The following is a 16,980-nucleotide window of genomic DNA, read 5'->3' as shown; positions in this document are numbered from 1 at the left end:
ACACCAGTGTTTCAGCTATTGCTGAACAGTGCTTGCACAGCATCGAGGCTTTCTTTCTTTCCCCATTCGGCTGACAAGGTAATTATACGGGAGGATGAATGGTAAGACTTAGGTCTGGGAATTAACACTGCTGCAGCTGTTATGATCTTTACGTTGCCCAAGAAGGGTCAGAGGATGAAATGAAACTGGAATATCTGTATACATAAAGCTAAAAGACTAGGGTACTAAAACTGCGCACAACTAGTTTCTTACACTGTTAGCAGAGAGAAAGAGGAAGTATAAAATTCTGTCCCAAAGCATGGTTTAAAAAACTCAAAAAGTCTGTGGTCATATGGTTTCATTTAGGAATAACAGCATTTGAATAGGTCAGACTTGCCACACATGCACCAGTTCCTGTATAAAATATTTTAAATTAAAAGATCGAAGCCCTAATCTTAACCTTTTTTAATTAGCATCACATAGGAATCTCCATGTTTCTCAGATTTAGGGTGCAAAAAAAAAGAACAAATTGGGGTTTCCAGTTGAACCCCAGAATTACTTATTTAACTTTAGCTTATCTAAATTTTAGGGACATACTGTAAGACGGAAAAAAAAAAATCAATTCTAAGACTTTCTTAAAACACATTATGGTAAGTTTAATTGAGCAATTTAGGTTTTAGTAAATTGATAAAAACTGTCCTTTTATTCTCTCCAGATTCTTCTGCTTCTGACAACACACTTCTTGTTTTGTAGAGAAACAGCCCCAATGGTTATTGCTTCTCCTTTATTATTTTTCTAATGTTATTTTTCCCCCAACTGCAGATCACAACAGAAGACAGACAACTTGGGTGTTCGGACTTTTCCCATGATTTAATGTGTGCCCCACTGTGCTTTCAACTCACCCCAGCTGAGGAATAAAACAGGGCTTGAGGCTTCCATGATCTTTTGATCTTCCAGAAGGGGAGGACAGCACAGAAGCTTCTTGGAGCAGAGTCCAGGAGAGTCACATTAATATCCTGACTCACGTAAGGCTTGTTTCATATGTGACACATAGGATAGTCCCCAGATTTAAATCTTCTGCATATTTGTGCTTGTTTTGTACCTCATGAAATGGAATACTTGATAGAATACTTTTAAAGCAAAGTTGTATAAATATTACTTTTATTCTAGTTGCTTACAAAATTGTATGTAAAATAATAGTAACAGAAGGTAAAATAACAGCTTTACTGTAGTCTGAACAGTAGTAATGTTTTCGTTTTAGAAAGCTGCACAGGCTTTGGTCACCAAAATACCAGTTTTATTATACCACCTGTGCTCAAATAATTCTTCACAATTAATATTCATGTAAGAATTACTATTAATTGAAGTGTTATGGTTTCAATTGTAATGTCAAAATATATATTTTTTGGTAAGATGAAATACAGTTTTTCAATAAAATGGAACACTTGCTCTTTTTTTAAAAAATTCAGATTCCAATTTAAAAGGGCTTATATGCAAAATAAGATATTTAAAAATCACCACCGAAGGCATCGAGAGCAGAACATGAGTTCTTTTCTCATTCTTACTGAACTGCTTCATCCTGAATAATTAATGTCAATTAGCATCAGTGGAAACGACTGACTTAATTACAAACAGTATTAATACATAAGTAACATTTAGAGATGACGATCCCCCCATTCCTGTCACTGGCAAATAGAGACCTAAAAAGTAAAAAGTATGAGATGCACCCACTTTAAATAACCAATTCCTTCCAATGGCTCAGAAGCCTTATGTGGTACAAGTATTTTCAGGTACTTCTGAATGGGTGTTCCAAGTTGTTTCTTATTAGTAAAATTTAATACATATAGACACATATTAAATAACAAAACTGACAAAATACAATATATGAAAAATAAAATATATCTATACAGCTTGTAACAGCAATTATTTATCTATGAATGAGACAATATTTCCAGTTAACACAATATTCTTCGGAATTTCCAACTGTAACAATCTTAGACAAGAAAAAAAAGAAAAAAATTTTTTTTCCCCCCATGTCTTTTAAGATGTTGTTTACACTGTAGAGATGCTTGTAATGTTAGCTGGTAATCACAGTTTTTATTCAACATTAGGCAAGCAGAACACTACCTGTTCACCACTGCAAGGATGTACAACAATACATCCTCCCACTTCTAGTCCTCTGCATGATACCTACGAATACATATCATGTCAACCTGAATGGTGTGTAATCATTAGAAAACAGTATGTTCTTGAATAGAAGAATGATTTGATATACAATTATCTGCATAGAGGGACTTTAAGATCATAAGATTGTGATTGCTAGTCACATCTTACTTCATAGCCTAAATTTTAAATGCTCATCTGCTAAATACATGAGATATTTTAAAGATTAGTTCTCACTGCATTTATCTGTGTGTCACAACATAAAGGCCTGTGTCACCTCTCCAACAGCTTGAGCTTAACTTCGTGAAGGATTCCAGGTTTGTTCTAATCTTTTAAAACCAAAATTTGAAAAATATCTCCAGATACAATTAAAAATTTGAATATAAAATACTTTAGAATTAATTTTATATTTAAAGGATTTCAATACATCTTTAAAGATATCGTTTTTCTCTTCACTTTTTATTTAATATTGGGATAATATTTAAAATGCAATTTCACACAAAGATTAAACAAAGGGAGATGAGTAGTTGTTACATGACAAGAACATTAATAAAGAATAACTGATATATTTTTTTATTAAGAGAAGGTACAGTAAACAAAATGCATTCACAAAATAGATAATCAATACTTTTAAATGACCTGTAAACAGAAAACACTTGTTAAAAGCCCAAACATAGGAAATCGTCACAAGTATAAAACACACACTGGCTCAGCATTTTTAAGACAATCATGTATGTTATTGTATGTTAGCTCACACTGAGAGGAACAAACTTCTGTAACCATGTGAGATAAGCAAACAGAAATAAAATAGTAAAATGAAAACAAGAGATTGTCATATCAAATACTAATTTCCTTCTTATAATTATGTTTGCAAAATAGTAACAAAACTTAGCCAGCCTTGATACAAAACCTGTCAAACAGCCAGCAAAACCCAGTCATCCCAGCCAGTTGGGAAAGCAGAATTTTGGAAAGTTGATTACTTCACCAGTTCTCAGAAATTTCAAAGGTAATCACTGATTTGAAGAAAACAGAGGTAGAATACAAGTCAGCCTTCATAATTAAAAAAAAAAAAAAAAAAGTCCACGTAACAAGGTAATGCTTCAGTCACTCAAGTACTGGTTATTCCTTGAAGCTCACATTTCTGGTGGAGAAAGAAAAAACTTCAAAATAAAGCTATCATATTTTACTAATGAATATTAGGATTAAAAGTAATAATTAGATTTAGCCTCCTCATATTCTCTTCTGTTATTTCTGAATATCAATTATTAGCAAGCATATTATCTGAAACTCTACATTCAGTTCATTGACTCATTGCTCAAATGCTTAACAAAGTAAGTGTGAGACAAGGAGGAAGAGGAAATTTCTTGAAAAGATTAAATCAGATTAGAGAAAAAGACAGTTGTAACACTACAGAACAGTAACTACAGTGTACGCTTTACTGTGGCAAGCTCCCAGGAAGGAATAAATAAGTAGGGTGAACGATGGTGATTGCACTACTGAGATCATTCTAATGTAATAATCCATTGATAGGGTTAAAAGGCAAGATAGTAAAAAATTAAACTGCATATGAATTCAGTTGTTAAAACCCACTTTCTTTAAAAAGACATACTTCATGAAAATGGGGTATTTTCTGATAAGATATGGTACAGAGCTGTCATTGTTAAAACCAAGCACACAAATAGTAGGACAAAAATAGTTCACTATGTGGTATTCAAGTATAGCAACTGGACTATTTTTATTGCTCTTGGGACTCACTGTAAAGCAAGGAAGACTAAAGACAATTCTCTACTGATGATCCGCATTCTCAGAAGTGTATTATCCATCATCTTCTCAGTCAAAATGTTGATTTGCAATGTAACAGGGTTTGCCTAATGGCTCACCAGTAAAGCAAAAGTCACAACTGCTGTTTCATCCCCACTATCAATCTCTCATTTGCTACAGTTTCCTTTTTTTGCTTTGTCCAGAAACTCGCAGAAGAAAAGAAAAATTGCTGACAATGTGGATCATGCCATGCCAACCTCAGTTCTCAGGAAGCCTGTTTTTTTGTTAACAAAAGTAAGCTGAAGAACAAGCCATATGTATTTACCAACAAAAACAAAGTTTAAAATTGTACCAGTTTGGAATTCTGTTTCTTGGATTTTAGCAGTCAGATAGTTAGATTCATGAGTTGTTATAGTGTACTATATAGCTGTTATAGCACACGTATTTCCTAAAACAATTGGTTTGTCTATCTCTTTCTGTCCTTCCACTCTTCACTGCAATATATTATGCAGTATAGGACAGACAGGTTATAAAGTTAATAACCAGGCCTGTAACACATAGCTGACAACATGTAGACCAACAATGTCCTCTACAAGAACAAAAAAGTCAGTGAAAATGAACAGGTGAGAGGTTGATTTTGATTTCTTTGTTATGGACTCTAGTGACCACAATCTTAGACGTTTATAGCATTCAAGCACTATCAATGAAAAATGCATTAATTATTTTTATGCACTTGTTTTAGAGGCAGTTTAATCTAATGTGTAGGGTTCGAATGCATATTAGCTGGACTCTCTCCTATGGAGTGTCTTTCCTTCATTGCTGTACTTGAGAGAATTTCATGGCATTTCTCTTAATATCAGCCATTCGTTTTTTGGAGATAAACTATTAACAATAATAAATTGGCAATATGTATTTCTGGAGAAAAGGAGGCTGAGGGGAGACCTTATGGCTCTCTACAACTACCTGAAAGGAGGTTGCAGTGAGGTGGGTGCTGGTGTCTTCTGTCAGATGGCTGGAGATAGGACGAGAGGAAATGGCCTCAAGTTGCGGCAGGGGAGGTTTAGGTTGGATATTAGGAAGAATTTCTTTACTGAAAGGGTTGTCAGGTATTGGAACAGGCTGCCCAGGGAAGCGGTTGAGTCATCATCCCTGGAGGTATTCAAAAAGCGCATAGACAAGGCGCTCCAGAACATGGTTTAGTGGGCATGGATGATGGTTGGACTCAATGATCTTGAAGGTCTTTTCCAACCTGAATGATTCTATGATTTGCATATAATGAATAGTAATAATAAGCAGGTGATATATATTTGGAAGCTGTCAGCTAGTGCAAGACCATTAACAAAACCAGGAATGGGAAGCCATTACATTATATGGTCTTTTGTATCTATTGTTTCCAATCAATATTTTATAGTAGAAGAGTCAACAAAAGAAGAACTCGGAACCACCTAAAGTGTGTAAGAATTTCATATAATTAAAAAATTATTACTTAGAAACAGTTTAAACCTAACTCTTAAACAGAAACAATCTGCTAAAATCAAATTGCTTACTTTTCAGCTGTTGCTTGATCAGTTGTCCTTACAACGGTACGTTCTGGAGAACGTGAAGGAGACCTTAATGTTGAACTGAGAGGAGGCGAAGCACGTAATGATGATGTAGAGAGACCATGTCGACGCATCTCTTGAATTGCACGCTCTCTACCAACAGATAGCAATTTCAGTTATATAACACTTTGGTACTGCAGGATGTTAAAGGACAAAAACTTAACTTTTTTTTCCATATTTTTACTTGGTGATTTTCACAATACTTTGCAAAGAGCCTTTTTTTTCCCATGTCACTCAACTTTCTTCTTGTTTTCATGAGAAGGGATTTTTTTTTTTTTAATAGATTCAATGGTAAACTCAAAATTTACGAGGGAATTCAGAAACTGTGTAAGTTGGGTGGGTTTTTTTTTAATTAAGCAGTTTTCAAGATAAGAATACTATATTTTGTACGACAATAGGAGCACAATTTTCCATGAAAGTTCCTCATTATTGAAAAAAGCAACAGTTTTAAAAGTGAGAAAGAAGAAACAAGAAGAGTCACCTCACTGAAGAAACAGCATCTTACCGTTCAAATCGTTCAGTTGTCAGTTGCCTTTTTAAAACATCAGAGTCAGTCTGCAGCTGTGCAACTTTACTTCGAAGTATGGAAACCTCTCTATTATAGCTGCTTCTAAAAAAAAATCATGAGAAGCAACAAAGTTTCTTTTGAACACTGTCAACTAGGAGCTTAGATGAATTAGAGCAAGATAAAACAAAAATAGATACCGAACATGTTGTTTCACACAGATCAATCAAAGACAAATTAGAAGCAGCGAGAACCAAGTGAATGCAACCGAACATTTCTGGCAGAACCTAAGGTGAGAAAGATGTGAGAAGCTGGCAAGCCTCTTACTACATCTTTACTGCAATACATCATGTTCTTTTTCAGACAAAGGTAAACATAAACATGTTTTATAAGAACAGAAAAAACAATTAAATCATTAATTTATTGATTTACTATCATCTGTTGCAATGTGAGGTGGTCTTTATGTACACACTTAAAGGAAGAATTAAAAAGAAGTAACTATCCACAACAAATCAAACATAACAGATACGGCTTCAGTAAAAATTATATCAAGTAGGCAGAACTATCTGGCTAGCAGCTGAATGAAATCTTAGCAAAAGCTCTATTAATGCAAGCTCAGACCAGCAAAACCCAGAGTAGAAAAGCTTGTCAACTACACTTGGGGTTTGGGCCCAACTGTTTCAACTGCAAGAATCAAAATGAAAAGCAGCCTTGAAAATCTTAAGTAACATTATTAAGTATACTTCTTAGCAAATCATCAGCTTGGACGACTCAATGCTTTGTTGCAAAACACCATTAATTGCATTATAAAGCAAGCAAAAAAAAAAAAAAATCATCGAGTGTAAAAATAAGTTGTCTAAACCAGAATCTAGACAGCTATGTATTCCACAGTGTCTTCAAAGCCAATATGAGGTGGAGTGCTCAAAAGTCACTTCTGGAGAAGCAAAGATGTACTAGTTTATTGCTAAAGCACTGGACTTGGAATTTTGAAAAATGAGTTCCACTTCTAGCTCAGTCACAGACTTCCTGGCTGGCACCCGCTGGTCTCTGACTCCAGGAAGATGCAAACTACTCAAGAGATTTGATCCAAAAAGAACCGCATAATATTTTTTTCCTGGGTTCCCTAGTCATCAGTAAAATTCCTAGAATGGTATCTTGATCCAGTATGTTGAGAACAGACGCAGAAGACAAAAGGTCTCGATGATATCTTATTCTAAGTCCTTCAGAGACAGGCATATGCTTTCAGGACGGAGGTAAGAATTCAGGGCCCAATATCATTATTGTAAAATAAAGAAAGAAAGCAAACAGTTTTGTGAGTTCTGAGGTTATTCCACATCAATGACATTTAAACAAAACTAAGGTTGTGAAGTAAATCCCTCAATAATTAAGAAATATTTTAATTTGGAACCTTATGCACAGTAATCATCATATAATAAGAGTCCATGATGATATATTATTTTTTCACAGGACATCTGTCTCTTTCACAGTAGATACAGATAGCTCTCAACAAGTAGTTTAGCTATTCAATATTCTCTGTTTATTTAATACTTAATCACTGTAGAGACTCGAGATCTCATTTACTCTACTATCACCCAAATAGTACTCTGAATAACACAACTACTCACTCTTCACAGAGCTCAAAATTACAGCACTGGAAAACTTCACAAGTTAAACTTAATTTTGCGAATCCTTCTAAAGTCAGAGGTTGTATCAGTACCATTTTATAAATAGAGTGGAAGCAGAGGCATAGTAAGACCAAAACTGTAAGTAACGTTCAAAAATATTGACACATGATCCTTGTCAGTTAGAATGGAAATTTTGCCAAGTCAAATGAATTTTTATATTTCACAAGATACAAACATGATTGTCACATACTTCAGTCAGAGCTGTGACCATTTAAAGTACCTGTTCTTTAGACTGCAACTACTACAAACCAAATTGTAGAAAATCAGGTATACACAACTAGTTCTCACACCCAAACATTTGCCTACCAACATGCAGAACCTTTGAGATAGAGGAAAATGATTCAGTAAAATAGCCACTACTCCTCCAAAAGAACATTTATCATTCTTCCTGCAATATCCCATCCTATTAACAATGCAAGTACTGACATTTACAACAAACGAGAAAGGAACCCTACAATGTGTGCAGAACAAAAACTGTGAAAATATTAATATGAAGTTACTTAAACAGTGTTTTATACTGTTTGTACAAAAAAGAAACTAAAGTTAAATGAAAATTACCTTCTTTCCTTTTTTTTTCTTCTTTTTTTTTGTAACTTTCACATTTAATTTTATAGTCAGGACATTCCATTAGTTTATGGTCTTTGTATGCAATTAACTTTTTTCTCCCCAAGTAAACAAAACTCAGCAATTCTAAAACATGAAGCAATGAGTTGCACAGGGGTGATTAATAATGTCATCATCTACAGATTCACTGCGATCACTGCTACTTGAGGTGGACCATTGTCAGTGGTAAGTTGTAGCCTTTATGTAAATCAACCAAAAGCGTTTTACTTGCACATTTGCATCACCAAGTTACAGACAGCTTTTAACTGTTTAGGTATCCTATATTCTGTATCTCATAAGGAAGCATGATCTGTCCTTTTATCTTCTATATGTTTCCTTTCTCTCCCTACCTCAGCATTTACTAAGTGAGTGTATGTGTTCTTCTGAAATTCTGCTTTGACTTTACTCTTCATCAACATCTACATTCAGCTGCTACTCCACCTTCTTGCTATTTAATGCAGAGATACCACACTGGCTAATGTATGCCTAGGAGAATTATCATGTCATGATGACACATATCATGGAAAATTCCAATTCCCTGCTCCATATCATGAAGAAAATTTTTTAAATCCCCCACTTCTCTCATACACAAGTGTCATATACACAAAATATCATCACCTTAACTTCATTGTTCCAAACAGATTAGTCTTTCTTTTATAAGAGTGTTAAAGTTTTCTACTCTAGGCAGATGCACAGTGTAAGAAGTTGCAGTTAGCTATAATGGAAACTGTTGGCCACAGTTAGTGTAGGTGTCAGGTTAATTTCCATTTATATTTCAAAGGAACAATAAATGATACAGGACTTTTTCCTTAACAGTAAATATTAATAGCAGCAAAAGTACTTTTGCTTTTTGAAAGCAGTGATTCTTACTTTAATCAAAGTAAGGGCAACAGGCATCTTCTGTAGGTACGCAATTCACCTTTACCATTGATTTAATCTACTTGGTATTTTTTTTGTGAGCAGTACACATATGTTAAAATTTTACTTTCAATTTGCTTTGAGATGCTTGATGAATCCACATTGCTCTAAAGGAGTTAGGACTTCAGAATAGTCTCCAATGTAAGAACATAAAAAATAGTTCAAGACTAAGAAAATTTGTGTTCTCTTAATAATTAAGCCATAGTTAAACTCTTCAAAGCCAAATAAAAATATGACATTTTGCTTAAAAAGCAGAGTTGAATTAGATTGCTTCCTGAAGCTAAGAAGAAAATCAGAACCTGTGAAAGAGGTGGTTATCTGTTTTGAGAATTGTTAACTCTGATGCAAAGATTAAATATCCAAATCATACTGCAATGCAGACATACATTTATAGATGTACTCAACAGCTAAAAAAATTATCATGGGTTGGTTGGTTCTGTAGTGGAAATAATGTCTGCAACAGGTCAGCTACCTTGCCATAAGGTAGTTATGTCCACTAAGAAGCTCAGAAGGAAAGGATTTTAATGATCACACTAAAAAGATGGCAGAGTTATATCAGACAAGTGAGCTTCAGGAAAGGTATCACCTCCTGTGCCTGACTGATGTGAGAAAGAGTCATGACCAGAAGAGAACGTGAAGCAAACTTTCTAGAGTCAGACTGGGGACAAATCCAAACAGAAACTGAGTGCTTGTTCTCAAGACTGAAAACTCAGCAGGGTGTTCCTTCCTTTTATAGTAGGTTTCCTTTGGAACTCCTGTTTAAGTTTACTGCTTGTACTAAACTGATGTCCACCAGAGTGCTGATTAATGAAAGTGATATGAAAGATCTGTAAAGAAACGTTAAGTAAACGATGCCATGAAAGGCCAGAAGACATTGCTGCAAAAATCTGCTCAGCCATACTGAACATCAGGAATTTGACTTTGTGAGTAAGTGTTGTCACACAGAAAAAGTTTCTTTGTAAACCACATAACACATACACACACTTGTTAAAACTTACAGTTTGCTCTCGGCGAGTGTTAGCTTGTCTTTCAATAACTGAATTTCGGAATCTTTCTCATGGGATGTTAAATGATTCTGAAATTCTTTGTCTCTACTAGTAGCCAGCAATGTTTCAAGATTCTGAACTGTAAGTCTCTCACTTGATAACTGCTTTTTCAGCAACTCTGCTTCTGATTTTATATCTTCTAATTCACCTAGAACCTAGGGCACAATACATTATTAATACACTGGTTTACAAATACAGAGTTCTCTTCCGGGAACAATTGTTACAAAAACTGAAATGATTGAAAGTTTCATAAAACTGAAAAGGAAACTGAGCTCACAAAACAAATTAAAGCCTACAATTATTTAAAACTATACTTAGTTAAAAACTATTCAAGCTGTACATCTCTTAAATGTTTTACTGGGAGCTGGATTACTGAGTGCTGGAAATGCTTAGGTAATTACCCAGAACACTAATTGGCTTTTAACAGCAGCAGGCTTTTGCACAAGTAGAAAACCAGTATTTACAATACTTCATTCTATTCAACTAGGTTAGCTCACAATTAGCTTCTTGGCTTTTACTGAAAATGTAGGAATGCTTGTTTTCCTCATCAGTTCTATGAATACAAACAAATTCTGTGGGGATGAGAACTATTGTTCTCAATGTCTTGAATATTACAGTAACAGAAAGCCTGACCAAGTCACTAAGTAAAGACACCACAATTGGCTGTAAAGAAAAAAGTTTAGAAATCATGGATATTTAGAACTGTTTAAATTATTTTAAAATATTACTGAAGCTGAGCTTCAGCTGAATCTAAATTTCAATTTAATTGAAAAAATCCATTAGGGAAAAGTCTTTAATATCTAAATAAGAAGTGCACTATTCACTTTTTATGAAATTTGAAAATTTGAGTAAATTAAAAAACTACATAAAAATCAAATAAATACAATTTGTCTTTGTGGTATAGCAAAAACTACTGCTGCCACATTTTGTAGTGATAATGAATGAAAGAAACTACTTTTTGTACAGAAAACAGATATAGATCTGTATACTGCAAAATTTATAATTATATATATATGCAAAACTAGTGATGTAAATTAAGTTATCTTGCTCTCAGAAGTAATTTATTCTTTTCTCCAAAAAACATTAAAAGCAAAGGAAGATATTTTATTATAGCAAATAAAATTTGTCCTTGCTGCTTACCCTTTCATAATCCATGCTTTTGGATGTCAGCTGTCGAGATAAAAGATCTTTGCTAGACTCAAGTTTCACACAGAGTTCCCTCACAGAAGCCAGGTCTGCCAACACAGAAGACTTATCCTGATTTTCACGTTTAATATCCTCTTCCAATTTGGACATATTTTTTGTAATGGAGGAGATCTGAGATTCATAGGCTTGATGTGCAACGATATGCTAAACAAAGACAAATATGGATATCCCATCAGTGTTAAATGTTGAGTTAACAGTTCTCTGTTGGATAACAGGCGTTTTTTAATACTTCCTTTTCCCTTCAAAATTAACTTTCCCTATAAAATTAACTTTATATTACATTCCTTTCCTCTCCCTAAATCACAGCTAAGAACAACTAAAAATTGCGGAGATGGTTTACTAATCACCATCTTGAAGAATTATACAAGTACAATATAAGAGTGGAATGAGGCTGGATTCCAGCTTCAGAAGAGAAATTAAAAGTCGTGTTGTGTCGTGTGTCCCCCCCCCCATACTAATATTAAGTCTCTAACTCTTTTTGGCTAATTAAAAGCGTGCGACAAAATATGGTCAATCCACAACTATTATACTCTAAAACTTCCTTGATCTCCCTGAAATTATTGCTTCTAAAATATAAACTTCATTATTTTCTATGCTACTGATCTATGTTTTGGTATTATGGAATCCCGATTCTGGATTTGGACTACTACTACCAGATTTTTACCTTTTCTCCAGCCACCAATGCTTCAAATACTTCATTCAAAGCTTCAAGGAAATGCAAGAACTAAGCTTACAAAATACTGATAAAGCTAGCTGACAAAACGCTCATAAAGCTGTATGCAAATATTTTGAAGCAACTAAACAAAAGGTTCTTACAGAGACAATAACATAATAGCAATGATCACCCAATAGAAGAGATCTAAAAGTATTAAAATATATGTTGTGATTCTAATTTTGGGAAAGAAGGAAGGGAGACAGTTACTGTTTCAAAAACTCTGTGTCCACATTTGAAACATTCATGTATAGGAATTATTTTCCATTACAGCATTAAAAATAGTATGTTGACTTTATTAAAAAACACTTGAATGTATCCCACTTTCCTTGACAGAATTTCATTGCACAAGTTATTACCCCTTGAATCTCTTTTTCCAGAAGTTCTACTTTCTCTCGAAGATGTCTCCGATCTGTATCTACAGAAAGGAGTTCAAGTCGTATTGAGCTACTTTCTCCTTCAGCTTGATGAGCCTTCATTTCCCAGTCTTCAGCTTGCATATGGAGCATTCGGAACTTCTCTAACAATTCTTGGTTTTCTTTTTCCTAGATAAAACAGTAAATCACGCCGCAATGATCAACATACCTTCAAGTTGCTTGATCTTACTTCATGCCTACTCCCTACAATATATATATTTTTTTTTTTTCCCCCAGAAGAAGAAAGTTGATCTTTCTCCATTTTCTTAATGCCACCATCTGGCAATTACTAAACAACATCATCCCTTTTGCAAGTCCAAATAAATACAGTGATGGCATTCAGTTTTATTAAATGGAAGTATTTACATTTAGCAGTTGTTAATGAGTTTCAAGGCTCCCAGGGGAGGGTGTATTTTGGATCTTTCTGCTTTGTCAAGGGTCACGTTACTGAGGTGTACTGATCTTAGTGCGGCCCTTTACCAAGAAATTCCAGCAGGACTCCATTTTCAGCTCTTTCACTTACTGTGGTCTTACGAATACCTATATTACAGCAGTGCCTGAAAGACTGATAACTATTTGGGCACATACACCTAAGCAGTCTATCATGAAAGCACAAAACTGCAAGCTTTAGTGCTTACAAGTTATGCAGTGATACAACAAATGTTGCTTGTGAATTTTAATTTGGCCCAACTACAAGTGCATATTATACGGCAGTGATTAATTTTTCTTCTTTATTTAGCTCCATTCCCCTTCTTCCCCTGTTCATGTAATGCAGAGAGGTATAAGCATGCTGCTGTTATGAATCTGATTTATCTAATGAGGAAGGCTACTGTTTTTGAAATTCCTTCGGTTTCCTGCAGAACATGGAAGGTGCAGACAGAATGAGGCAGGGCATTAGGAAACAGAAACTCATGATTAAGCAAGTGAACACTGTACAGCAAAGTAAATCCTTGCCTCCACAGGCAACACCCTGATTTAATACTAGACAAATCCTTGAAACCAACCTTTCATAACTGGTCACTGGCTGCATATTGGTACCCGACTTGAATAACTGGATTCTTGTTTGCCAGAGATGTAGCCACATCTGTAGCTGAAGTGCTTTGGACATATGGTATATTATAAAATTCTTAAAAACTAAACTTCAAGTGTTTTAAATTGAGAGGTCTAAACTAACATACTACTGATGTTTTTTTCTCGATGCTTCAGTTTCTACTTGTAAAAAGTGTTTGAATTTATATGCATTCATCTAGACATGCAAGTCAAAGTCAGATCAAAACTCATTCTTTCTAATTCAAAGTCACATAATAAATTTGCCAGTTCATGTTGTCTTGACATAAATTCTATTTGTTTTAAATGATTATAAGTTTTAATTCACACCATCACACTTGTGAATCCAAGTATCAGGACAAAATACATTTAACTAGAGCACCATTTTGTCAGTACAGCAAAAACTCTGAACTCTTATTATTCATAGAGAAAACATTCCAATATACTATTTTTACACTTTCCTGCAAAACTACATATAAAATTTCTCTAAAAAGTGTAAAATATTAAAAACCATCATATCAGCTGCTTGTTGCCTACAATCATGAAATAGGACCAGATATTTTACTAGTTGCCTTGTCAAAACTCAAAAAGCAAAACAACATTCAAACATGATTTGTTTGTCATTCTCCAGTGTTATGGCCAACTGAAACATAATCAATGAAATTGTGATGTGCCAGAATTTATCAGTGCTTCAGGTCTAATAAGGTTTTATAAGAATCCACTAGTAGCTTGAAACAGTGCAGAGGAAAGAAGGAAAAAAAAAATATAAAAAAAGGAAATGGGACACGCAGGGAGAATGGGATCCAAACTATACATTTCTTAATTTGTTTATTGTATCCTAGTGAGAATATGTTATACTCTAAAATCAATGGAATTATTGAAAACAGTAATGACTGCCTACAGATTATACTTTTACCTTTGAAGCCATCAAGGTCTCAAATCTGGAAACTTCAGTTATATAATTATGAATCCTGGTTTTCATTTCTTCTTTTTCATGTATTGCATCTTCAAGCTCAGTACTGATAGCCTAAAGAGATAACATAAAGGCAAAACAGTGCATTTAAGTAAATTAATCAATATATATTACCACATCAGACTAAATCAAAGTAACTACATATGCCTTAGATTTTATTCTATTCTACTTCTAAGTAATTTAGTCAAAGTCCTTTGGGATTTGTAGGGTTCAGAAATATCCCCTATTACCTTAGATACACCAAAGAGTCTTCCAGGCAAGAATAATCACAGAAGAACAATGAATATCATACTAGTTCATAAAATCTGCAGCTTCCCTGGTGACACACCCTACTGATGTTTGGAAAATTCAACACAGTTGTTGGAGAGCTGGGATTTTTCTAGCCTTAAGATTCACTATCCCTGAGTGAAGGCAAGTTTTGTGTTACTAGAAAGTCAACTTTAAAACAAAAGAACATTTATTTTAAAGTAGAATTGCAAGATAAAGTAACTAAATGCATTATTAAGATCATATTTAGACATCAAAAATGGAATGGAATTTGTTTGAGATGTTGGGACTGCTAACTCTGGGCCTCTCAGGTTCAGGTCTCACCTTTCTCCGAGTCCTCTAATCCAGACAGCCAAAAAGGCAAGTATCTTCTTCTATCCCCACTATCAAATGTGGGGGAAATATAACATATTGCCTTATTTCTTTCCCGTCTTCTTTTTGTGGTATATTCATATTCATTAATGGCATCCTTTTTACTGTGTGCCTTATTTAGCATATGCTGAAATCAGTCTACCTGTCTCTGTGGTAGCCTTCCCAAGTACACCGGGAAAGCTTTAGTCATCACATTATGATAATATTTAATATTTCACCTTACTAGATACCTGTGAATGGCATGTCTAATTTCAATAATACACCCACATCTCTATGTATTGTACTGTAGGCTTTGCAAGAACTATTCAGGGTACTACATCATTTACTTAAAACATCTTGCTGTATTGTACTTTCTAGCTTCAGACTCAGCTGGGTTGACTGAGGGGAACTGAAATAAATGGTTTAGCTAATAAAGCGCTGATTATTTTTAGTGTTGGCATTTACAGTGAATTGAAACAAACAGTGTCAAAATTGTACAAGGTATTTGAGTCTCATGATGAGCTGCAATAGTTCTATTTGCTATACAAATTGAATGTCATGAGTTGCAACAAAATTCTGGGCTAGCTCTTTAAATCACATTCGCGTATTCTCTATGTAGTCTTTCTAATGTTTAGTCCAATAAAAAAATGTTACTTAGCCTATAAAACACTGGACATTTTTGTTATATATTGTCCATGTACACACTCTATTGTACAGGGACATCCATGTCATGCACTTGGATCTGGGAGACTTTTGGTCAGCAGTAACCAGCTGGTGCACAAAACCAACTCATTATTCCTCGAACTATGTGAGGGATTAACAAGACTGAATGCACTTCAGGCTCTCCAAGTCATGGATCCCAGACGCAGAGAATTTCAAGGAAGAAGAGATGGAGCAACGACGATTGGGAAGAGTGCAAATGGACATATACTATATAAGCCCCCTATGCTCTTGAAAGAATGAGCCTTACACACCAGTGGTTGGTTTAACTTGCAGACCCCTGGAGAACATCTCAAGATGAAGATGCCACAAGAATAATAATGATGATAACCAAACAGCTTAATTCACTGAATCTCTCAACTATTTCTGTCTTGCAAAATTTTTATTTAACCTACACCATCAACTTGAGATAGCTCATCTTTCAATAAAAAATTCAATTATCCCCTACAGAAATAGGTAATTCCTCAAGGCATTAAAGATTTTATTTCAACTTTGAGTCTGTAACTGACATAAGTTTAAGTCGTGCTTTTATAGCATGCACTTTACAAGTAAATGTATTTAGTCATCAGCAGCTGAGAGGGACTGCATACCTCCCAATGGGAAAGCTGACCATGAATACACATGAACCAACTCAGAGTCCACTGGGCAATCCCACCTGCTTTTTTGCCTAAAGCTACTGCCTGGCTAGCTGTTAGCGAGGAGGTACAGTATGACTCTAAACTACTAGGGAGCTAAGGAAACACGAAATCATATAAAACTAATACAAATAAAAATACATAACATAAAACTCTGCAAGCAGTCAAAAAAAGTACCTGAACAGAACTTCCACAAAAACCAAACCCCTCCCACAAAAAAAGCTGCAATATACAGCTGAACTCTAAGATACCACCTCACCATGACACCTACCTTACCAAGACAATCCAATAAGAACATTTCTCCAGGGAAATAGATGGCACCTTTGAATTCACCATCTAAGAACCCCACACAACCTTGACACAATGGAAAGGGAACCCCTCCTATTCCCATT

At 34.7% G+C, this 16,980-nt stretch overlaps 1 protein-coding gene across 4 annotated transcripts in view; it reads right to left on the bottom strand.

Annotated features, from left to right (window-relative positions):
- Positions 1-684: 684 nt before the first annotated feature.
- Positions 685-16,980, bottom strand: part of CEP135 (centrosomal protein 135) — a 42,365-nt gene continuing 26,069 nt past the window's right edge. For 2 of the 4 annotated variants that reach the window (XM_075026340.1, XM_075026331.1), the window contains 7 exons: positions 14,559-14,669; positions 12,539-12,724; positions 11,402-11,611; positions 10,214-10,416; positions 6,010-6,114; positions 5,451-5,597; positions 685-3,283 (listed from right to left, as the gene is read on the bottom strand). In XM_075026340.1, the coding sequence (XP_074882441.1) occupies positions 3,262-3,283; positions 5,451-5,597; positions 6,010-6,114; positions 10,214-10,416; positions 11,402-11,611; positions 12,539-12,724; positions 14,559-14,669 (984 nt within the window). In that variant the 3' untranslated portion in view covers positions 685-3,261. Of the gene's footprint in view, positions 3,284-5,450; positions 5,598-6,009; positions 7,249-10,213; positions 10,417-11,401; positions 11,612-12,538; positions 12,725-14,558; positions 14,670-16,980 lie in introns of those variants that run through there. The other 2 variants (XR_012650156.1, XM_075026354.1) reach the window with 2 other exon arrangements.

This window comes from Buteo buteo, chromosome 1, assembly GCF_964188355.1.
Source record: "Buteo buteo chromosome 1, bButBut1.hap1.1, whole genome shotgun sequence".
Lineage (NCBI taxonomy): Eukaryota > Metazoa > Chordata > Aves > Accipitriformes > Accipitridae > Buteo > Buteo buteo.
This window is presented reverse-complemented; position numbering and strand designations above follow the sequence as displayed.